Genomic DNA, 23,773 nt, shown 5'->3' with positions numbered 1-23,773 from the left:
GAATGAAGAGAAAACCCATGTGATTCTGGAGATCTCCTCTGCTAAACTGACAGATGCTGCTCTGTATTACTGTGCTCTGACGCCCACAGTGACAGGAAACACAACACCACCGTATGAAAACCCTCCTAACAGTGATACTATAGGTGAATGTACTGTACCATACATGTCATGTCTTCTGAATATATGAAATTATATATATACACACTGTATATATAAGCCAAAAACAAAAACTTGAAAAAATATTAAAGATTTGCATTGACACCATGATACATGTCATCTATTTAGAAAATGTAATTGTGCTCTGATTAGGAATTACTCTCAGTTTTGCATTCATAATACTGATGTACAATACTGATCATAAAATGTATTGTTTATATTGCATTCATGATTGTTTGCATGAAATGTTTGGACAAGTTCACTTTAAAATTGCTGGTGATGGAAAATCACTTTATGCATGTTTTTCATTTATAGTCTTCACAAAAGTAATTTAAGTCAGTAGTGTTAACCTGGGAAAATATTTCTGCAATTTCTGCAACAAAACTTATCTTAAAATGTATCATAATTCATTGTTTAATTGGACCTTTTTTGCAAAATGATGGTCTCTTAATGCATCAGTTTTATGATAAATGTACTGTATTTGTTTGTCATCTGCCACTAGGGGGTGATGTTACAACAAAAAAATCGTAAAAATTATTTTTCGTAAGGGTGTGTCAGTTTGGGGAATGTCATCACACCAGTCCAAACTGAGGTGTTTGCGACAGAGGGGCACAATATACTCTAACTCTTTCCTGTAGCTACTACTCTGCAGTGGTATCACCAATATCCCGGTTCACCTCCTGAATACCTTTTAGTCATATTCCATGATACAGGGAAAGTTTCACAAAAGTCTGAAATTGTAGATTTAGATTTTCTGTAAAACTGAACAAAAAGAAAACCCATGTGGATCTGGACAGACTCTTCTCTGTACTAATGTGCCCTAGAGCCCACTGTGACAGAAAACTAAATAAAACTGCAAAAAACATTTCAGAAATGATATTACTTTGTCAAATAGAAAGTGCAAGCAGATTTAGGCATCAATCCATCATATATGCTAATGTCTGTGTTTTTAAGAGGGTCATGTCAAAAGGTGGAGCTAAACACAGGTTGTGAAACAGATTAGTTCAGTGATAGTCAGCATCACAGATCACTGATGCAAGCAGGAACTACCATCATGTTCACTTGTGTGCTTTTACTCCTGACTTTTACTCAAGGTAAAATCTTACAAGTATCATTATATCAACATATCTCATTTTAAACATGCTTAAAATAAGCTGTTGTTGTAGGTAACAGAGCCAAAGATGTCATCACCCCATACAGTGATGCAGCATTTGCCACTGAGACTGAGAGTGTGAAACTCTCTTGTAACTACACTGGTTCTGTTGAGAGTCTTCACTGGTATCTGCAACATGCAGGTTCACCACCACAGTTCCTCATTCTGGATTACTATGGAACAACTACTCTTGTGAATCCTGGAATATCCATCAGTCACAGAAAAGAAGAGAATAGTGTGGATCTGATCATCTCCTCTGCTGCTGTATCAGACTCTGCTCTCTACTACTGTGCCCTGCAGCCCACAGTCACAGGAAACACTCTAAACACCATACAATAACCTGACTGGCTCTATAAATGAGATGTCAATAACAGCAAGTAGTATCCACACAGATGAATATTACATTCAAATTCATATTTAACTATGCATTTACCAGCTGGTTAGTATTTCTACTAGTTAATATTTCTTATGTACATATTTACTTAGTAAATTCTCATTTTGTTATGAAATCATTGATATAATATAACAATATAACTATTATATAACTATCTATACCATATCGATATCAATAAATAAATTCAAGTTTTATCTTCCTTTTATTTTTCAGATTCACAAAAGTATTATCCCTGTTAGACTTATGGATGTCAATGGGAGAATACATGTTTGTCACATCACCACTGGGGGGTGCTGTGTGCATTAAAATATTTTAGAAAGGACGAATTTAATGCCGCAAGCACAAACCTTACTATCAAATATTGAATATTTAAACTCTACCAAAACGGCTTTATTTAGTTTATCTTTAATGATCCTCATAGTAACATAATAAACATGATCACAGTCACATTTGCTGATGAAACTGAATCAGTAGAGGGAGATCATTATTGAACAAGAGGTAATATTTTTAAGTTTCATTCACTGAAGGCACAATCATCTCAGCTTTTAATAAGTGAAAACAAAGAAGGTGGTCTAAATAAGCCACACCCACAGTGTAACTTCACAACAAGATACTACAATCATTACAATTCAGTTTATAAAGCCTCGAGCATGAAGTTAGTAAATCTTGGAGAGATGGAGAGATGCTTTCTTCTGATTCTAATATCCACTACAGGTAAAACATGTAATCTGAGTAGATTTAGATATAATGTACATTAAAATGTTTTGGCCATGCACACATTTTTTTATTTTACTCTATTACTATAATGACATCACTTTTTTATTTTTGTAATTTTAATGTAAACATTTTATGACGTTTTGGACAAACCAGCTGACCTGGTATTAAATCTCTCCAATTCTCTTGCAGGTATTTTATCTGATAGCATTCAACCGAAAGACAAGGAAACTAATATTTACGCAACTGAAGAAGAGCGTGTAACACTGAGCTGCACTTATGACACAGGCAGCAATTATGTCTATCTCTACTGGTACAGACAGTATCCTAATGGGAAACCAGAATATATACTGTTTAAAGGTGCCCGGACTTGGAGCAGTCATGGAAATATACCAGACACTCGGTTTCAGTCGATTACATCCCACACATCCACTGAACTCAGTATTAAGAGTGTAACTCTGTCAGATTCAGCTCTCTATTATTGTGCTCTAAGAGTAGGAGCCCAGTGATACAAAATGCCTGAGAAGCTTTACAAAAACTCATATGTACTTAAAAAAATATCAAATAAAAATTAAACCACAATCATATTTTGTTTAAAACCACAGCACTTCACAAACACAATACTGTAACACCTGCTGGAGAAAAAAAAAAGTGCTTAGGTGGAAAGTATACAGGAAGATAATAATCCTTTGGTTTGTCATGCCATAATAAACCTTCCTTTTTAATGATGTCAGGAGAAGGTCTACACTGACTAAAAGTAACAGACCAAAATATAGAACAACAAATATTTCAACGTCTCTTTAATACATTCTGACTGCAACAAACTTCAGGTTATTAGTGGTACTATGCATGTTCATATCTATCATATCTAGGCCTCAAATGCTATTTTATCTATTCTAGACTGCAACTTTTAAGGAGAGGAGTTAACTTGAGATGTCCTCCTTTAGGTGCCAAAGAATGAATGATTTGTTGAACAACAGTTTGTGCTGAATACAGCATTGTGCGAAATGATGCTCTACTTGCCAGTTTTGCTTTGTTGCTGTGTGTATATTTTCAAATCTTGATCCCTTTTAACTACGATGAATTAAATAAAGTATAAATGTTTCATTAGGTAATTATTGGTATGAAAATGTAACTGTCAAAGTGCCCCTTTATTTGACCGATTTTTCCGGTCAGTTAGATGGTTTTTGTTTTGTTAGTTTTTTTTTTTTTTGACCAGACACGTTGATGTTTTGTTGTCTTGCATATAAGTATCTTATTTCAGCTCTGTTTTGTCTACTTATTTATATGTCTTCTTTGTCAAAATGTAGTCAAATGTTCATAATCTCATCTGCAGATTTCAGTTTTTCATCACAACGATCCAAACTGAGGTGTTTGGGACAGAGAGGGGCAATATAACTACTCATTACGTCATGATTAGTCTGCAGTGGTATCGCCAATATCTGGGTTCAGCTCCTGAATACCTTTTAGTCATATTTCATGCTATGGGAAAGTTTCACAAAACTCCATAACTGTAGAATTAAATCCTTGATTCTGACTCGATTCAGACTCTGCCCTAAACTCTGCCCTGATGCCCACTGTGACATGAAAACAGTACACACCATACAAAAACCTGACTGACTCTTACAATAAGATGTTGCCAAAAACAACAGGATCCATACAAATGAATATGTCAGTTAGATAAACTGAATTAGCTGTTACTCAAGTTATTTTGGTTTTATTATTCATTATTTTATCTTTTACTTAATAAGGTATGACACAGAAGGAGGTCAAAATAAGCCACACCCACACTGCAGTTTCACAACAAGATACTACGATCATACATTTACCTTTACTTCTTTCCACAAAGCAAGTTAGTAAACCTTCCCAACATGGAGAGATGCTTTCTTCTTATTCTAATATCCACTCCAGGTATAAGACATGTAATCTGAGCAGACTCAAATGTAATGTACAAATGTTTTGGCAATGCAATTTTCGCTATTTTTGTTACTTTATTGCAATAAAATCATCACATTTGTTGGAGAAACTGTTTTTATGAATGTAATTTTCCTTATAAATGTGATGAAGTTTCGGACAAGCCAGCTGACCTGGTATTAAATCTCTCCAATTCTCTTGCAGGTATTTTATCTGACAGCATTCAACCGAAAGACATGGAAACTAATATTTACACATCTGAAGAAGAGCGTGTAACACTGAGCTGCACTTATGATACAAGCAGCAATTATGTCTATCTCTACTGGTACAGACAGTATCCTAATGGGAAACCAGAATATATATTGTTTAAAGGTGCCCGGACTTGGAGCAGTGACGAAAATATACCAGACACTCGGTTTCAGTCCATTACATCCCAAACATCCACTGAACTCATTATTAAGAGTGTAACTCTGTCAGATTCAGCTCTTTATTACTGTGCTCTAAGAGTAACAGCCCAGTGTTACAAAGTGCCTGAGAGGCTTTACAAAAACTCACTCAGAAAACTTGCTTTGAACAGTGAGTTATCAAATGAATATCAGACCACATTTGTGTCTTCACAAACCACAAAGTCAAATTGAAGGATATGGTAAAACCTGCAGCAAATAAATAAACAGCTGCATGTAGCCTACAGTAAACAACATCTGATGTAAATGGGGTAATTTTAGTGATTAATAATTAGTCAGCCCTCTGTATTATCAGTAGTATTATCTCTTTAGCATGGATTATTAGTATGAGATTATTATTACGTAATTTATATTTTAGTCACAATATTGCCAGTTGTTTTTGCTCTTTTGTTCTGCCAACTCAAATAGTTCCAAATGAAGCCACAAAAGAATCACGGCTTCTGCAGCGACACACAGTTAAGGGTGCGTGTTTTTGAACAGTTCAACTCTGAATGATTCGGTCATAAAAACAGACTCACTTATAAAAACATTATTTTGGTTAATTCCTGAATTAATCTGAGCTTTTGCATGGATTAATTTAAAGGATGTATGATTCAATAAAGACATGTTTCATTCCTGAATGAATCAGCATTTTAAATTAATCAGTTAATGACTCACTCAAAGAAAGTCCAGTCACCTGTCGCCACCTGTTGGTTCTGTTTTTGGATATTAGTACTGCATCAATACTGCATTGTAATGAGGTACTTCATGATGGGATGAGCCAATCAGACACTGTAATGCCCTTTGCATTTATAAGGAGCAGTGCAAAAAGTTCGGGGTACAATAACTGTGCAAACTAAAAATGACTAGATCACTTTTCATCTGTCACACATTTCTGACAGGTACATTTTAACCCTGTTTTGTCAGCTAATTTGTCTAGTCGAAATGTAGTCAAATGTTCATAATCTCATCTGCAGGTGTCAGTTTTGGGAATATCATCACACCAGTCCAAACTGCGGTGTTTGGGACAGAGGGGCACATTATAACTCTGTCCTGTAGCTACTCCTCAGCGATTAATCTGCAGTGGTATCTCCAATATCCTGGTTCTGCTCCTGAATACCTTTTAGTCATATTCCATGCTACAGGGAAAGTTTCACAAAAGTCTAAAATTGTAGATCTAGATTCTGGATTCTCTGGAAAACTTCAAGAAAACCTGTGTGGATCTGGAGATCTCTTCTGCTAAAGTGACAGAGTCTGCTCTGTAATACTGTGCCCTGGGCCCACTGTGACAGAAACTAAATTAAAGCTGCAAAAAACATTTGAGAAATGACATGATTTTGGCAAATAACAAGTGCAAGCTGATATACAGTAGGTATCAATCCATTATAATAAATGTTAATTTATGTGCTTTATAAGAGGGTTACTGTATTTTTACAGGTGGAGCTTAACACCGGCCTGAGAAACAGATTAGTTCAGTGATAGTCATTTATAGTCATTTATTTTTCAGATTCACAAATGTATTGTCCCTGTTATACTAATGGATGTCAATGGGAGAATAAATGTTCGTTACATCACCACTGGGGGTGCTGTGTACATTCAAATATTTGTATTTTTAAGATTTGCATACACTGAAGATACAATCATCTCAGCTTTTAATAAGAAAAAACTAAGAAGGTTGTATAAATAAGCCACACCCACACTGTAACTTCACAACAAGATACTACAATCATAGAATTACCTTAAAACTTCAGTTTATAAAGCCTAGGGCATGAAGTTAGAAAATCTTGGAGAGATGGAGAGATGCTTTCTTATGATTCTAATATCCACTACAGGTATAACACGTGTAATCTGAGTAGACTTAGATATAATGTACATTAAGATGATTTTGGCCATACAAACATATTTTATGTTACTCTAGTACTATAACGTCATCACATTTATTAAGGAAACTATTTTTATTATTGTAGTTTTAATTTAGAAATTAAATTACATTTTGTACAAACCAGCTGACCTGTTATTAAATCTCTCCAATTTTCTTGCAGGTATTTTATCTGACAGCATTCAACCGAAAGACAAGGAAACTAATATTTACAGAACAGAAGAAGAGCTTGTAACACTGAGCTGCACTTATGATACAGGCAGCAATTATGTCTATCTCTACTGGTACAGACAGTATCCTAACAGAGAACCAGATTTTATACTGTGGAAAGGTGCTCGATCGCAGAGCATATATAGTTATACACCAGACCGTCGGTTTCAGTCGATTACATCCCAAACATCCACTGAACTCAGTATTACGAGTGTAACTCTGTCAGATTCAGCTCTCTATTATTGTGCTCTAAGAGTAGCAGCCCAGTGATACAAAATGTCTGAGAAGCTTTACAAAAACCCATGTAGTTTTTGCCTTAAAAAAATAAATTAACATTTAACCACAATCATATCTTGTGTAAAGCCACAACACTTCTTTCACAATATGATATTTGTAACACCTGCCGGAAGAAAAGGAAATGTGTGCTTAGGGAGAAAATGGAAGATGATAATTCATTGTTTTTGTCATGACATAATACATCTTCCTACAAAAGAAGCTATAAAGATCTAGTTTTCCATAATTTTTTTTTAAAACTACACTGACTAAAATTAAGAGACCAAAATACAGAACATCAAATGTTTCCATGACTGTAATCTCAGGTTATTAGTACTTCAGTAAAACTCCTGACCTGTGTGTTCATATCTGTCATATCTAGGCTTCAAACGCTAATTCATCTTATAGTCTGCAGATTTGAAGGGGAGGAGTAAATCTGAGACTTCCTCCTGTACCTGACAAGGAATGAATGCTAGTTGAACAACAGTTTGTGCTGAATACTGCATTGTGCAAAAAGACACTCTGCTATTGCTAATATTAAGTCACTAATATTGCTAAGTTCCTCAATATCTTTTAGTCATTCTATATTCTTCTGGGAAATTGTCGATCATGATCCTCGATTCTCTGGCAAACTGAATGACAAGAAAACCCATGTGTCTGATCATATCCTCTGCTGCAGTATCAGACACTGACTCATAATATACAAATATTATGGGGAAAAGATGATGAGTTAATGGACTTACAAGACTGTAGGATAGATAACAATGTTTTCTTGTAATCCTATTTTATATTATGCAGTTTATGTAACATTTATTCAAGATAAACTTCATTTGAAGGACTATCGCACGTAATGTTGGTTGGTAAATATTATAATTTAATAATGACATATTTTATATAATAAATAACATAATTTCTTCATTTAGACTTTAATTATTAGACTACAGTGTTTCCCATACATTGAGTGCAGGTGTTTTTACATCACTGTATTTCTGAAGGAAACCGACTGTCTTCCGAAAAATGAATGAATGTCATTTTCATTTAATCTTGCACGTAATGTCAGATAAAGCAGTACTGGAGAAACCTCAATCTCTACCACTCAAACAGCGACTCCTGCTGGCACAGAATGAGTTTGCATAAATATATATGCCCCCTGTGAAACACTGGACTATGGTATAAATATATACTATATAACAGTTTCACTACAATTCAAGTTATAATGCTAGAATTAAATAACAATAAAAAATAATACATATGCACTTATCACATCCTGAATTTTTTGTTGTTAATCTACACTCTACCAGAAAGATTTCACAAAGGTCAGAAATTGTGGATCGAGATTGTCAATTATCTGGGAAAGGGAATGAAGAGAAAACCCCTGTGATTCTGGAGATCTCCTCTGCTAAACTGAAAGATGCTGCTCTTTACTACTGTATATATATATATATATATATATATATATATATATATATATATATATATATATATTCAATCAGTAAATAAATAATGAATATAATTTTATCTGAATCATAGAAGAAAACTGAATAATATTTCTGAATAATATAAACTACTGAATGTTTTACGTTTGACAAGATGTATAGCTTTGATGTACAAAAATAAAGATGAATAAAATTATGCCCAGCTTATGTACATTACTTTTATGATATTAGTTCACCACCTGCTTGGAAGTCTTAGAAACTGTTAACCTTTGAAAAATGTGCTATATTTGGGACCTACAGAACAAGTCTCAGCACAGTGCAGATGTTGTTTGACAAGCAGTCAAGAGCAATTATACTTCCTGTTTTTGTATCCACCCCCTAATATTTAAAGATCAAGCTCAAACAAAGCACATTAAGATGTATCTGATGTGATCATGGAAAGACTCCAAATGCTCAGCCAACAAACCAGAAAACATCTACTGCTGTATTTACTTACAGCATCAGGTACAATCCTCAAGTCTAGTATGATTATTCAGGTATTTAAATATATACATCTTAATAGTGAAACTGTGTCTTATTAAAAAAAAAAAAAAATTACCTTGCGCTGCTAACGCAATGCTCTACCATGAGCCACAGGAACAATACAGATGTTGTGTGACAAGCAGTCAAGAGAAATTATACTTCCTGTTTTTGTATCCACCCCCTAATATTTAAAGATCAACCTCTCATAGAATCTGCAAATTAAGACGTATCTGATGTGATCATGGAAAGACTCCAAATGCTCAGCCAACAAATCAGAAAACATCTACTGCTGTATTTACTTACGGCATCAGGTACAATCCACAAGTCTAGTATGATTATTCAGGTATTTAAATATATACATCTTAATAGTGAAACTGTATCTTATGAAAAAAAAAATCCTTTCAGGTGTTATCTGTCAAGATTGGATTCGACCAAGTGACCAGAGGACCAGTGTTTCCAGTACAGAAGGAGATCCTGTAACACTGGTGTGTTCATATGACACAAGCAGCAGCTATGTTCTCCTTTATTGGTACAGACAGTTTTCTAAAACACAGCCAGAATATATACTGCTTAAAGGTGGACGATCAGAGACATATGAGAACATACCAGACCCTGATCGATTTGGATCAACTACTTCCCAGAAATCCACTTCACTGACCATTAAGAGTGTAACTCTGTCAGATTCAGCTCTTTATTACTGTGCTCTAAGAGTAACAGCCCAGTGTTACAAAGTGCCTGAGAGGCTTTACAAAAACTCACTCAGAAAACTTGCTTTGAACAGTGAGTTATCAAATGAATATCAGACCACCTTTGTGTCTTCATAAACCACAAAGTCAAATTGAAGGATAAGGTAACACCTGCAGCAAATAAATAAACAGCTGCATGTAGCCTACAGTTAACAACATCTGATGTAAATGATAATATTAGTGAATAAATAAGCCCTATATATGATCAGCAAAGCTCTTTAGCATCTATTATTAGCAAGACATTAATATTTAGTAACTTACATTTTAGTCATAATATTGCCAGTTGTTTTTGCTCTTTTGTTCTGCCATAGCAAATAGTTCCAAATGAAGCCACAAAAGAATCAGTGCACCTCCCAGCAACAAACAGTTAGGGGAGTTTGTGTTTTTGAACAATTCAATTGAGTGAATGATTCAGTCATAAAAACAGACTCGCTTATAAAACATCCATTTTGTTAATTCCTGAATAAATCTGAGCTTTTGAATGGATTAATCTAAAGAATGAATGATTTAGACAAGTTTCATTCCTAAATTAATCAGCATTTTAAACTAATCAGTTGAATTAAAAATGTAATGACTCACTCAAAGAAAGTCTGTGGTATCGTCAATATCATGTTTCAGCTCCCGAAACCCCTATAATCTTATTCCATGCTATAGGGAAAGTTTCACAAAAGTCTGAAATTTTTAGTACTAGATCCTCGATTCTCTGTGAAACTGAATGAAAAGAAAACCCATGTGGATCTGCTAGTGACAGACTCTGCACTGAACAACTGTTCCCTGGAGCCCAATGTGACAGGAAAACACTACACACCAAACAAAAACCTGACTGACTCTTAAAAGTTTGATTATGCCGAAAAAACAAAACAAAAAAACAGGATCCATAAATATTAATATGTCCGTTAGATCAACTGAATTAATGGATGAAGAAACTTCCTGAACTTTTACTCAAGTAATTTTGGTTTAATAATTCATTTTAAGATATTTGTACATTGAAAGCACAATAATTTTAGCTTTTAATAAGGAATGACACAGAAGGAGGTCTAAATAAACCACACCCACACTGCAGTTTCATAACAAGATACTATGATCATATATTTACCTTTACTTCATTTCATAAAACAAGTTAGTAAACCTTCCCAACATGGAGATATGCTTTCTTGTTATTCGAATATCCACTCCAGGTATAAGACATGTAATCTGAGCAGACTCAAATGAATGTTTTGACAATGCAACCTTTTTTTTTATTTAATGATACTCTATTACAGTAGCATCTTCACATTAGTTGAAGAAACCGTTTTTATTATTATAATTTTTGGACAAGCCAGCTGACCTGATATTAAATCTCTCCAATTCTCTTTCAGGTATCTTATCTGACAGCATTCAACCGAAAGACAAGGAAACTAATATTTACAGAACAGAAGAAGAGCTTGTAACACTGAGCTGCACTTATGATACAGGCAGCAATAATGTCGATCTCTACTGGTACAGACAGTATCTTAACAGAGAACCAGAATTTATACTGTAGAAGGGTGCTCGATCACGGAGCAGTTATGAATATATACCAGACACTCAGTTTCAGATGACTACATCACAAACATCCAGTGAACTCAGTATTACGAGTGTAACTTTGTCAGATTCAGGTCTCTATTATTGTGCACTAGTAGCAGCCCAGTGATACAAAATGCCTGAGAAGCTTTACAAAAACTCACATGCAGTTTTTGCCTGAAAAAAAAAAAAAAAATCAAATAAAAAAACAATCATATCTTGTGTAAAGCCACAACACTTCTTTCACAATATGATATTTGTAACACCTGCTGGAAGAAAATGAAATGTGTGCTTAGGGGGAAAACATACAGGAAGATGATAATTCATTGTTTTTGTCATTCCATAATAAATATTCCTACAAAACAACCTCTAAAAATCTAGTTTTCCATGAAGAAAAAAAAAACTTTTTCAAGTCAGCACATAGGTCAACAGCGACCAAATGTAAAAGACCAAAATACAGAACATCAAATGTTTCCATGACTGTAATTTCATGTTATTAGTGGTACATCAGTAAAACTCCTGACCTGCGTGCTCATATCTAGGCTTCAAATGTTATTTTATCTATTATTGTCTGCAGATTTGAATGGGAGGAGTAAATCTGAGACCTCCTCCTGTAGCTGACTAGGAAAGAATGATAGTTGAACAACAGTTTGTGCTGAATAAATCATTGTGCAAAAAGACGCTCTGGTTACAAGTTTTGCTTTGTTGTCTTGTGTACAGTAGGTGGACAACCAGAATGGGTAATACCACCACGTGTAGCACCGCGTGTACCACTGTGGCGTTAACTGCAAGTCAGTCGCGTGTTAAAATAATTAGCAAAACTACCGCCAAGTGGCACAAAGAGATGGACTGCGAACTGAATATAATTGTAAAATTTTGGTTTGTAAACGGAGATGAAAGGAGGAAGTAAAACAACAATACAATTATAGTATAACATTGTAACATCCTTAAAAACTATTAGAAAATTTACAGTGAGTTAATTTCAAAACGTGGGTTAGTCTTAGGCTACAGTCTACACATAAAAAAATAAAAGACCTTTACACAAAGGCTCTTTCTGCATGCTATTGTTATTAATCAGCCACTACATATATATATATATTTTTATATATGTACACAGATTAAAAGGTAAATATTTTCATTTTGGTTCTTTTTATGTAAAAAAAGTATGATTTTTTTCTGTCAGTACTGAAACATGCGTGAACTACAAGGCCTATTTTACTTATTGAATAATAGTTAAGCTTCAAATGGGAAACATAACACATTTATATAATACATCTTAATAGCTGTAAGGGAAAAGGTAAATTTAGCTCAAAGGGAATCATTTAAGATTTTAAAGGGAATTTGAACATAATCACTGTTTCCCGGCTGATCACTGACACGGCCAGTGATTTGTTGAACGAGCCGTTTAACATCAAATCTGCAATGGATATTAATATCCAAAGTATGGTGAAAACACCATCAGTTAGCACAGAAACAATATCGACAGTTTAAGACATTAACTTGTAAGCAGAAAACAAAAGATACTATTTCAATATGAATAAGGCTTTATTAGATAAATCTAAGACATATAAACTAATCTAACACATAAGCACACACACTCACACATTCACACAAGGAAGATAGAAAGTTAGGGAAGAATGAGATTAAGAGAATGAAAATGTGAAATCCCAAGTTTACAGCAATACGTGTAATTGTATAGACATGAACAGCCATCAATCAGTTAATTAACCCTCGCATTGAAATCCTCAATGGGGTTCAAATTATATTAGATACACCAGAACAGATGTGAGACTGGAGGTTTGTTACTTGCATTGCCTGTGTAAAGGGGTTCCCTTTGTTGTCTTTGGAAAGGTTGCTGATTGGCTGGAAGTTCAGTAGTCGTTAAAGGGACGTCTTGGGAAGCCCGTGGTTGGGCGCTGGCTGACGATGCGGCGTTATGGGCTGGGTGAAGTTGAACGGACACTCGAGGTCAGACTCTGGAGACACAGTGCTACAAGACTTAACTCAGAACATGAAACTCTCAACGGAAAAGAAAAGAAACTAAAGTAAAAGAATAGAAGTAAAGTTTGACGAGACTAGGTGGTGTTTCTTCTCATTGTGGCTAAGCAGCAGCAGGCGTGTAGGCCGAAACACTCTGGAACCGCGCTTAAAGAATGCAAACATAACATCTTGTAGTTATTCCTCACCATTAAGTCTCCTTTGGTATCGACAGCCTAATACATCAACTCTTCAGTTCCCTATACTCATCCTACAAAGCTCTGAAAAAAGTAATACAGACTTCAGATGAGCATCTGTCAGGAAAACTGAACGTGGACAAAAATCATGTGAATTTGGAAATCCCCTTTTCTCAGAGTTAAAGACTCTGCAGACCATGGTAACAGGAAGTGAAATCTTAATGTACAAAAAGCCGACAGCTTGAGATCTCATGGGGTTTATCATGAGTTAGGAGGAGCTTCAAGCAGCTCTAAAGATCCTAAGTGCCATCATAGATGCACTATTTCAGCACGATGCTGCTCACCACAGTTATCCTGCTCTGTGCTGTTGGGAGTGAGTATAACTTAACATTACATAAAAGTCAAGTATATGTTTTATTTCTATTATGTTGTCTTAATAACATACAATATTTGACTATAATTACACTGTAAAACTTCCAAAATGACTTCCTAAATGTCTTAATTAAAACAAAATTTGTTATTGTTTAGAGTCTATCATTACTTATCTTTATCATAATTTTCAGGTGGAAGTTTTGAGAGTCCCATTTCATCAGACCAAACTGAGGTTATTCACGAGGAGGGTGCAAGTATAACTTTGTCCTGTAGTTACTCAACTGCAGTTAGTTTATATTGGTACCGCCAATATCCCAGATCAGCTCCTGAATATCTTTTATCAGTTTTTCAAACCTCTGGACGGGTCCAGAGCGCAGAGAATCTGGATTCTCGGTTTTCAGCAGGACTGAATGACAAGAAAAACCGTGTGGATCTGATCGTCTCCTCTGTCAAAGTGACAGATTCTGATCTGTACTACTGTGCTCTGCAGCCCACAGTGACAGGAAACCTTTACACACTGTACAAAAACCTGCCTAGAAAAAAAACATGTTCTCCTGGACGCATACCTTGTAAACTTCTTTCAACAAGTTAAGATACTGTAACACATAAACAGTGTAAGCCCTAATAAGAAAAATATGTAATTATAAAAGAAGTCAAATATCATTATCTATCTTTTTACTAGAATGAATCTGCCATCTAGCGGTTCTTTAGGCTCAGTACACTGGATTACTGGTGAAATATTTATAGTGAAAATTTAATATAGCACTATTATTTACTCAAAAAGTAGTGTTTGTGTGTGTGTGTGTGTGTGTGTGTGTGTGTGTGTGTGTGTGTGTGTCTTTTTAAATAATAGACTGGTAATATAAGTTTTCTTTCGTCTGTAATTTTTGCATGTATATTTAAAAATAATACATCTAAATTTGTTCTGCAATATCAAAAAATAATTTCCCTAAACAAAAAAAACATTAAACTGAAAATTCAAATCAAAACATTGCCATAGATTAAAACTCTCTCTTCTTTCTTAGAATTTTGAAATTAACCATAACCTAAAAGAACAGAAGCCAGTGACACAATACAAACCTGGAATCTATCGCATTTAATGATGATGTTTTGATTTATTATAGACACCACTTAAACTATAAAATGTCTCAAGCTGGTAAACCTACAGTGGATTTTGTAAGTCACTGAGCTGCATTGATTTACATAACATTTACTTTAGACTATTGGAGATCACAAGAACACCAGTTTATGAGTTTGTAACAGCCCCTTGAAGTCTATAGCATCTGTGACAACTGCCAGAGACATCACTGCCTTGTGATTGGGTGTTGAAAACACTGGCAGGGAGCTTCAGTTGTCTGAACGGAGGCTGTTAGGATAGTTCTGCAAAGCTCAGTGAGGATACCATCATTTTAAACAATGACCTTCTGCTTGCTACTAGTTTTAATGCCATTCATTGATAAGATTTCAGTTGATAGATGTATTTGATTAATTTCCTTTCTTTACACATTCACAGTGTGTATCTGATGATAACCTTATGCAAACGTTTAGATGCTTTTCAACTTTAGCAAAGTTACTGAACAGAACTGAATCAACATTGAAATGACTCAAGCTGACTAGTGACAGTTTCTTCTGGAGAGTTGCTTACAGTTGAAACAGAAGTCATTTCATAACTGATTCATTTTTTAACACTGTTATTGTGATTTTTATTTCTGTTAAGCCGCTTCAAACAATCTGTATTGTACTGTATATTGAGCTATCCAAATAAATGTTACTTGATTTGACTTGCTAATTTAACATTCTTCTCAGGTGCCAGTATACAAGACAGCATTACCCCAACATCTCCTGCAATCCATGCAATGGTCAATGAAAAAATTATGATCTCTTGTAAATACCATTACACTCTGTCAATGAATAATCTACAGTGGTATCGACATTATCTCAACTCTGCGCCAGAATTCCTGGTTCTAATCATGGAGTCAGGACAAAATCAAACGGCTACACCTCCTCACTCTCGTCTGACAGCTTCAGTCAATAAAGAAAACAAGGCTGTGAATCTGGAAATCTTTCCTGCAGATGTGAAGGATTCTGCAGTGTATTACTGCACACTGCAGCCCACAGCGGGAGGAAATGCATGTACACCATACAAAAACCTTCTCAGAGCTAAACGGAGAAGAAAATGGTTTAAATCAACCTGAGATCAAAGAGTCTGGACAAATGCCACAAGGGGGCAGCACTTTTTTACCACACTTGACAACATCAGAAGCATGCAGGGATGTTGACGTGTTACAAGTGGTACTAGACTAACAAATAGTAACACCTTAAGATTGTGAATAGAGGCATACAGTAGCTGATCAGTAAATTCAGGATGAGAAGATCAGTGGTATTAATTCTCGTAGCTGCGTCAGGTAGGCTATTTTTTTTTATTGATAAAAAAATGTTTTAATGAATGCATAATTTCTCAATTTAAAAAAAAGATTTTATATTTATGTAAGTCCTCACCTACCACTTTTTACTTCCTTTCCAGTTGCTCTTGGTGATCGCATTGTCCCAGATAAAGCTGTTGTTATCAGTGAAGAAACTCAACGGGTGACATTGAGTTGCTCGTATGAAACAAGCAGTGAATATGTTGATCTTTATTGGTACAGACAGTATCCTAAAAGTGAACCACAGTACATACTGTGGAAAAGTGCACGACAGAGAAGTGGGAGTGATACACCAGATCCTCATTTTGAATCTTCTACAAGCAGAACATCCACTGAACTGATTATTAAAGCAGCTACTCTGAACGATTCAGCTCTCTATTACTGTGCTCTTTGGAAAGACCCAGTGATACAAAGTTTGTGAGAAGCTTTACAAAAACACACATGCTTTGAACTCAAAATCATCAAAGTATTAGCCAAACCAAAATGTATTATCTGCCAAAACCATTACTGTATGTGGGAACACCTGCAACTGATACAGCAGACAAAACCAAGAGATTTATAAATTTAATGAAGCAGCAATGTGTAGTGCACTGTGAGGACAGAAGTGTTGAAATGCAGAACATATACAGGGTTATGAGAAAAGGAGTTTCTCGCATGGCTCAGTCATAGAATGCGCAGATGTGAAGGCGCCTGCAGTTAGACTAGAGGCAGCCCTGACAGTGGCTGAAGAAGGGTGGAAGAAATGATGTTGGAATGAAAGGATGTCTTTGAGTGGGGGGGGGGGGGTGTTTGAGGATGAGAGGATATAGGAGGGGGAGGAGGCAGGGGAAGATAGGGAGAGAGTACGATTGAGAGGTAAAGAGAGGGTAGAATAGGCTGAAAGAAGGTTGGAAGAAGGGATTTTGGGATGAAAGGATGTTTGTGAGTGGGGTGTGTTGCAAGATGCAGGGAGGGAGGGAAAATATAATTTGAGCTTGAAGGGAGACCAGCTGGTCTGCATGAGCAAATACTAGAAGAATACCCAAGACGTGTCACTCCTTTAGTTTTGAATGGCTTGAGGGACAGTAAATGGGCATCTGGAACTTAGAAGTAGCTATAGAGAATTATTAGAAAACATGGAGCCGTATTGCTGATTGTTTGTTTATTTACTTATTAAGCCATACCAGCATATGTGGCTATATTTCATGGAAAAAATCAGTTAATACGTAAAATCAATCCGTGCACAAGTCTGTAATACATACGAGTCAAGGGGGAAACAAGTTAGAATGTTCAATTTAACCAGCCTTCGTATCTTTGGCTGTGAGCCGTATTTGCTGTAATCAGCTGAGAGGAAGGGTTATGGATGTTGGGATGAAAGGATGTTTGTGGGTGGAGTTTTATGAGCAAACTGTGAGCATAGAGAAGAGAGATCAGGTTGAGCCAATGCAGGTGGAATCACGCCTTGCCTGCCAATAGGGGGCGCTGCGGTTTGATACTGTGGAGAATTCTCTTGACATCACATGTGAAGGAGAGAGACTCCCTTGGAATTTCCGGAAGTGCTGAGGGGTCAAAGTTTGTCATGACATAAGTTTTATTGATACTGAATATGGATGAAATAACTGTTTGTTATCTGCACGAATGAATTGGATACCTTGGATTTAAGTGAGTGTTGAAGGCTACCCGTGGTTCAGTTGTCCTCGTCTCTGGATTCTAAAAAAAACGTGCAATGAGAGCGCCAAGGAAGCGTGAGAGAAGCGGATCGCGAGAATTCAGTTTCTGCGTCCACCACGCAAACGATGATGGCGATCTCGGTCCACGAATCCCACTGACGGAAAGCGAGGAGACCGATCTCTTTAGAGTAATAATATTAACATGCCCCATTAGTATGCCTAGATGTCCTGTCAGTGGGATGGTGGTCCTGTTTTCAAGAGAGGAAACTCACTGAGTGGTTAAGGTAGGAGTAGAGTGAGTTATATTCCTGCAATCAGTTTCACCAGGGATGAATTGCTGGGCATTAGGCATAACACATTTTCTCCTTCTGCTCTCCCGGACAAATTAGGATTTCTCACACTCTGCTGCTGTGTGTTTCACGGAAACGGCTAAATGACACCATTCCAGATAGCACGCTCCATCTGCCAGGCTTTTAGCTGTACAGAGCAGACCAAGACACAGAATCAACAGGGAAATCGTGTGGCGGCAAGATATGCTTTTACATCGACGGAAGGTGGAGTACAGATGTAACAGTGTTAAATAAGATGTGCTGTTCAGATCTAGAAACACTATCCATTAACTGCAGTGCAAGCCTTTCTATTCGCCAAGGGAAGCCCTAGCAGAAAAAAAGACAATCATATTGATTATGGATCCATTCATTATGTATGCAACTTGTAATGACCTACAGAACAAGTCTCCGCACAGTGCAGATGTTGTGTGACAAGCAGTCAAGAGCAATTATACTTCCTGTTTTTGTATCCTCCCCCTAATATTTAAAGATCAACCTCTCAAGAAACAAAGCACATTAAGATGTATCTGATGTGATCATGGAAAGACTCCAAATGCTCAGTCAACAAATCAGAAAATATCTTCTGCTGTTTTTACTTACGGCATCAGGTACATTCCACAAGCCTAATACATTTGTATGATTATTCAGGTATTCAAATATATACATCTTAATTTTGAAACTGTATCGTATTAAAAACTTTTCTTTCCAGGTGTTATCTGTCAAGATTGGATTCGACCAAGTGACCAGAGGACCAGTGTTTCCAGTACAGAAGGAGATCCTGTAACACTGGTGTGTTCATATGACACAAGCAGCAGCTATGTTCTCCTTTATTGGTACAGACAGTTTTCTAACACACAGCCAGAAAATATACTGCTTAAAGGTGGACGATCACAGACATATGAGAACATACCAGACCCTGATCGATTTGGATCAACTACATCCCAGAAATCCACTTCACTGACCATTAAAAGTGTAACTCTGTCAGATTCAGCTCTTTATTACTGTGCTCTAAGAGTAACAGCCCAGTGTTACAAAGTGCCTGAGAGGCTTTACAAAAACTCACTCAGAAAACTTGCTTTGAACAGTGAGTTATCAAATGAATATCAGACCGTCTTGATAAACCACAAAGTCAAATTGAAGGATATGGTAACACCTGTAGCAAATAAATAAACAGCTGCATGTAGCCTACAGTAAACAACATCTGATCTAAATGAGGTCATTTTAGTGATTAAATAATTAGTAAGCCCTCTGTATTATCAGCAAAGCTCTGCATGGATCAGAGAAATGGTTTCAAAGCATACAGTAGATCCTCGCTATGACTCCGCAACTTCAAAGGCATCTACTTTTTTGGTTAATTAAAAATCTAAAACTGGAGGACACTGCTCCCTACTACTGTGTGCTAGAAGAACACTACGGAAAAAAAAAAAACCTCATGTTCAAAACTGTGTTGTTTGAAACCACAAAATACTTATTTCCCTGCAATTAATAATATTTACACCTGCAAATAAAGAATCCAAATATACTAATATGCGATTGGCGAGCTACATTATTGTACACATTCCATACTAAGGAAAGAGTCTGAGCTTCCAGAGGAGACATCAGTTTTCACATGTCATGTTATATTATTTTGCTCTGCCTAGGCTCGATCACAATGTTGCTGTACATAATTATTTGGATGTTAACCCTTGCAGGTATATTTTTCTTTAACAATTGTTTGTGACTGTATTAATGAAAACCGTTTTCTTTATATCTCATTATATTCTTCAATATATTCCCTTATTATTTACTTTTAATATTTAACTCATGCAGAAGCCATTACTCCAGAATATAAAGAAGTGCATGTATTTGAGACCGAGAACGTAACACCATCTTGTAGTTATTCCTCGGCATTAAGTCTCCTTTGGTATCGACAGCCTAATACATCAACTCTTCAGTTCCCTATACTCATCCTACAAAGCTCTGAAAAAAGTAATACAGACTTCAGATGAGCATCTGTCAGGAAAACTGAACGTGGACAAAAATCATGTGAATTTGATAAATCCCCTTTTCCAGAGTTAAAGACAGCTGACAGCTTGAGATCTCATGGGGTTTATCATGAGTTAGGAGGAGCTTCAAGCAGCTCTAAAGATCATAAGTGCCATCATAGATGCACTATTTCAGCATGATGCTGCTCACCACAGTTATCCTGCTCTGTGCTGTTGGGAGTGAGTATAACTTAATATTAAATAAAAGTCAAGTATATTTTTATTTGTATTATGTTGTCTTAATAATATACAATATTTGACTATAATTACACCGTAAACTTCCAAAATGACTTCCTAAATGGCTTAAAACAAAATGTGTTATTGTTTAGAGTCTATCATTACTTATCTTTATAATAATTTCCAGGTGGAAGGTTTGAGAGTCCCATTTCATCAGACCAAACTGAGGTTTTTCATGAGGAGGGTGCAAGTATAACTTTGTCCTGTAGTTACTCAACTGCAGTTAGTTTATATTGGTACCGCCAATATCCCAGATCAGCTCCTGAATATCTTTTATCAGTTTTTCAAACCTCTGGACGGGTCCAGAGCGCAGAGAATCTGGATTCTCGGTTTTCAGCAGGACTGAATGACAAGAAAAACCGTGTGGATCTGATCGTCTCCTCTGTCAAAGTGACAGATTCTGCTCTGTACTACTGTGCTCTGGAGCCCACAGTGACAGGAAACCTTTACACACTGTACAAAAACCTGCCTAGAAAAAAAAACATGTTCTCCTGGACGCATACCTTGTAAACTTCTTTCAACAAGTTAAGATACTGTAACACCTAAACAGTGTAAGCCATAATAAGAAAAATATGTAATTATAAAAGAAGTCAAATATCATGATCTATCTTTTTACTAGAATGAATCTGCCATCTAGTGGTCCTTTAGGCTCAGTACACTGGATTACTGGTGAAATATTTATAGTGAAAATTTAATATAGCATTATTATTTACTCAAAAAGTAGTGTTTGTGTGTGTGTTTTACTTTTTAAATAATAGACTGGGAATATAAGTTTTCTTTTGTCTGTAATTTTATATATGTATATGTATATTTAAAAATAATACCTCTAAAAATGTTCTGCATAATCATAATTCATTTCCCTAAAAAAAAATTTAACATTAAACTGAAAATTAAAATTGAAACATTGCCATAGATTAAAACTCTCTCTTCTTTCTTAGAATTTTGAAATGAACCATAACCTAAAAGAACAGAAGCCAGTGACGCAATACAAACCTGGAATCTATCACATTTAATTGTGATGTTTTGTTTTGCTATATATACAGCACTTAAACTATAAAATGTACATACAGTGGATTTTTAAGTCAGTGAGCTGCATTGATTTACATAACATTTACTTTAGACTATTGGAGATCACAAGAACACCAGTTTATGAGTTTGTAACAGCCCCTTGAAGTCTATAGCATCTGTGACAACTGCCAGAGACATCACTGCATTGTGATTGGGTGTTGAAAACACTGGCAGGGAGCTTTAGTTGTCTGAACGGAGGCTGTTAGGATAGTTCTGCAAAGCTCAGTGAGGATACCATCATTTTAAACAATGACCTTCTGCTTGCTACTAGTTGTAATGGCATTAATTGGTAAGATTTCAGTCGATAGATGTATTTGATGAATTTCCTTTCTTTACACATTCACATTGTGTATCTGATGATAACCTTATGCTAACGTTTAGATGCTTTTCAACTTTAGCAAAGTTACTGAACAGAACTGAATCAACATTGAACTGACTCAAGCTGACTAGTGACAGTTTCTTCTGGAGAATTGCTTACAGTTGAAACAGAAGTCATTTCATGACTGATTCATTTTTAAACACTGTTATTGTGATTTTTGTTTCTGTTAAGCCGCTTCAAACAATCTGTATTGTACTGTATATTGAGCTATAAAAATAAATGTTACTTGATTTGACTTGCTAATGTAACATTCTTCTCAGGTGCCAGTATACAAGACAGCATTACCCCAACATCTCCTGCAATCCATGCAATGGTCAATGAAAAAATTACGATCTCTTGTAAATACCATTACAATCTGTCAATGAATAATCTACAGTGGTATCGACATTCTCTCAACTCTGCGCCGGAATTCCTGGTTCTAATCATGGAGTCAGGACAAAATCTGAGTCTGGACAAACGCCACAAGGGGGCAGCACTTTTTTACCACACTCAACAACATCAGAAGCATGCAGCGATGTTGACGTGTTACAAGTGGTACTAGACTGCTCAGAAACAAATAGCAACACCTTAAGATTGTGAACAGAGGCATAGCTGATCAGTAAATTCAGGATGAGAAGATCAGTGGTATTTATTCTCGTAGCTGCGTCAGGTAGGCTATTTTTTTAAATTGATTAAAAAAATAAAATAAATGAATGCATAATTTCTCAATTTAAAAAAACAGATTTTATATTTATGTAAGTCCTCACCTACCACTTTTTCCTTCCTTTCCAGTTGCTCTTGGTGATCGCATTGTCCCAGATCAAGCTGTTGTTATCAGAGATGAAACCGACCGGGTCACATTGAGTTGCTCGTATGAAACAAGCAGTGAATATGTTGATCTTTATTGGTACAGACAGTATCCTAAAAGTGAGCCACAGTACATACTGTGGAAAAGTGCACGACAAAGTAGTGGGAGTGATATACCAGATCCTCATTTTGAATCTTCTACAAGCAGAACATCCACTGAACTGATTATTAAAGCAGCTACTCTGAACGATTCAGCTCTCTATTACTGTGCTCTTTGGAAAGACCCAGTGATACAAAGTTTCTGAGAAGCTTTACAAAAACACACATGCTTTGAACTCAAAATCATCAAAGTATCAGCCAAACCAAAATGTATTATCTGCCAAAACCATTACTGTATGTGGGAACACCTGCAACTGATAAAGCAGCCAAAACCAAAAGATTCATAAATTTAATGAAGCAGCATTGTGTAGTGCACTGTGAGGACAGAAGTGTTGAAATGCAGAACATATACAGATATATGTATAATATCTGGATTATTAACCCCAATTTATGTCAGGTTCTTGATAGGAGTGCGGAGGTGCTTTGCAAGGGTTGGTGTCGTAAGGTTATGAGAAAAGGAGTTTCTCGCATGGCTCAGTCATAGAATGCGCAGATGTGAAGGCGCCTGCAGTTAGACTAGAGGCAGCCCTGACAGTGGCTGAAGAAGGGTGGAAGAAATGATGTTGGGATGAAAGGATGTCTTTGAGTGGGGGGGGGGAGGTGTTTGAGGATGAGAGGATATAGGAGGGGGTGGAGGCAGGGGAAGATAGGGAGAGAGTACGATTGAGAGGTAAAGAGAGGGTAGAATAGGCTGAAAGAAGGGAGGAAGAAGGGATTTGGGGATGAAAGGATGTTTGTGAGTGGGGTGTGTTGCAAGATGCAGGGAGGGAGGGAGGTAGAGAATGAAAAGA

General features: G+C 36.2%; 1 long non-coding RNA gene and 6 gene segments (V, D, J or C); all 7 read left to right on the top strand.

Moving 5' to 3' along the window:
* The first annotated feature begins 1,191 nt into the window (after window positions 1-1,191).
* On the top strand, window positions 1,192-1,648 carry LOC113086608 (T cell receptor alpha variable 9-2-like). The segment is given in 2 exon segments: window positions 1,192-1,250; window positions 1,323-1,648. Coding segments are annotated over 2 exon segments (366 nt in total).
* Window positions 1,649-1,928: 280 nt separating this feature from the next.
* LOC113086624 (T cell receptor alpha variable 26-2-like) lies at window positions 1,929-3,052 on the top strand. The segment is given in 2 exon segments: window positions 1,929-2,417; window positions 2,610-3,052. Coding segments are annotated over 2 exon segments (381 nt in total).
* A 1,217-nt stretch (window positions 3,053-4,269) lies between these two features.
* Window positions 4,270-4,969, top strand: LOC113086607 (T cell receptor alpha variable 26-2-like). The segment is given in 2 exon segments: window positions 4,270-4,328; window positions 4,536-4,969. Coding segments are annotated over 2 exon segments (474 nt in total).
* Window positions 4,970-9,321: 4,352 nt separating this feature from the next.
* LOC113086606 (T cell receptor alpha variable 26-1-like) lies at window positions 9,322-9,918 on the top strand. The segment is given in 2 exon segments: window positions 9,322-9,405; window positions 9,500-9,918. Coding segments are annotated over 2 exon segments (489 nt in total).
* Window positions 9,919-13,841: 3,923 nt separating this feature from the next.
* Window positions 13,842-14,695, top strand: LOC113086620 (T cell receptor beta variable 5-1-like). The segment is given in 2 exon segments: window positions 13,842-13,929; window positions 14,120-14,695. Coding segments are annotated over 2 exon segments (459 nt in total).
* Window positions 14,696-16,287: 1,592 nt separating this feature from the next.
* On the top strand, window positions 16,288-23,138 carry LOC113086618 (T cell receptor alpha variable 14/delta variable 4-like). The segment is given in 2 exon segments: window positions 16,288-16,333; window positions 22,809-23,138. Coding segments are annotated over 2 exon segments (360 nt in total).
* On the top strand, window positions 17,757-18,606 carry LOC113086619 (uncharacterized). Its single transcript, XR_003284942.1, has 2 exons — window positions 17,757-18,284; window positions 18,390-18,606. It is a non-coding gene; the product is annotated as an uncharacterized LOC113086619 (long non-coding RNA).
* Window positions 23,139-23,773: the final 635 nt, after the last annotated feature.

The sequence above is a fragment of the Carassius auratus genome, unplaced genomic scaffold, assembly GCF_003368295.1.
Source record: "Carassius auratus strain Wakin unplaced genomic scaffold, ASM336829v1 scaf_tig00043601, whole genome shotgun sequence".
Lineage (NCBI taxonomy): Eukaryota > Metazoa > Chordata > Actinopteri > Cypriniformes > Cyprinidae > Carassius > Carassius auratus.
The sequence above is the reverse complement of the archived record's forward strand: the minus strand, read 5'-3'. Positions and strand labels throughout refer to the sequence as shown.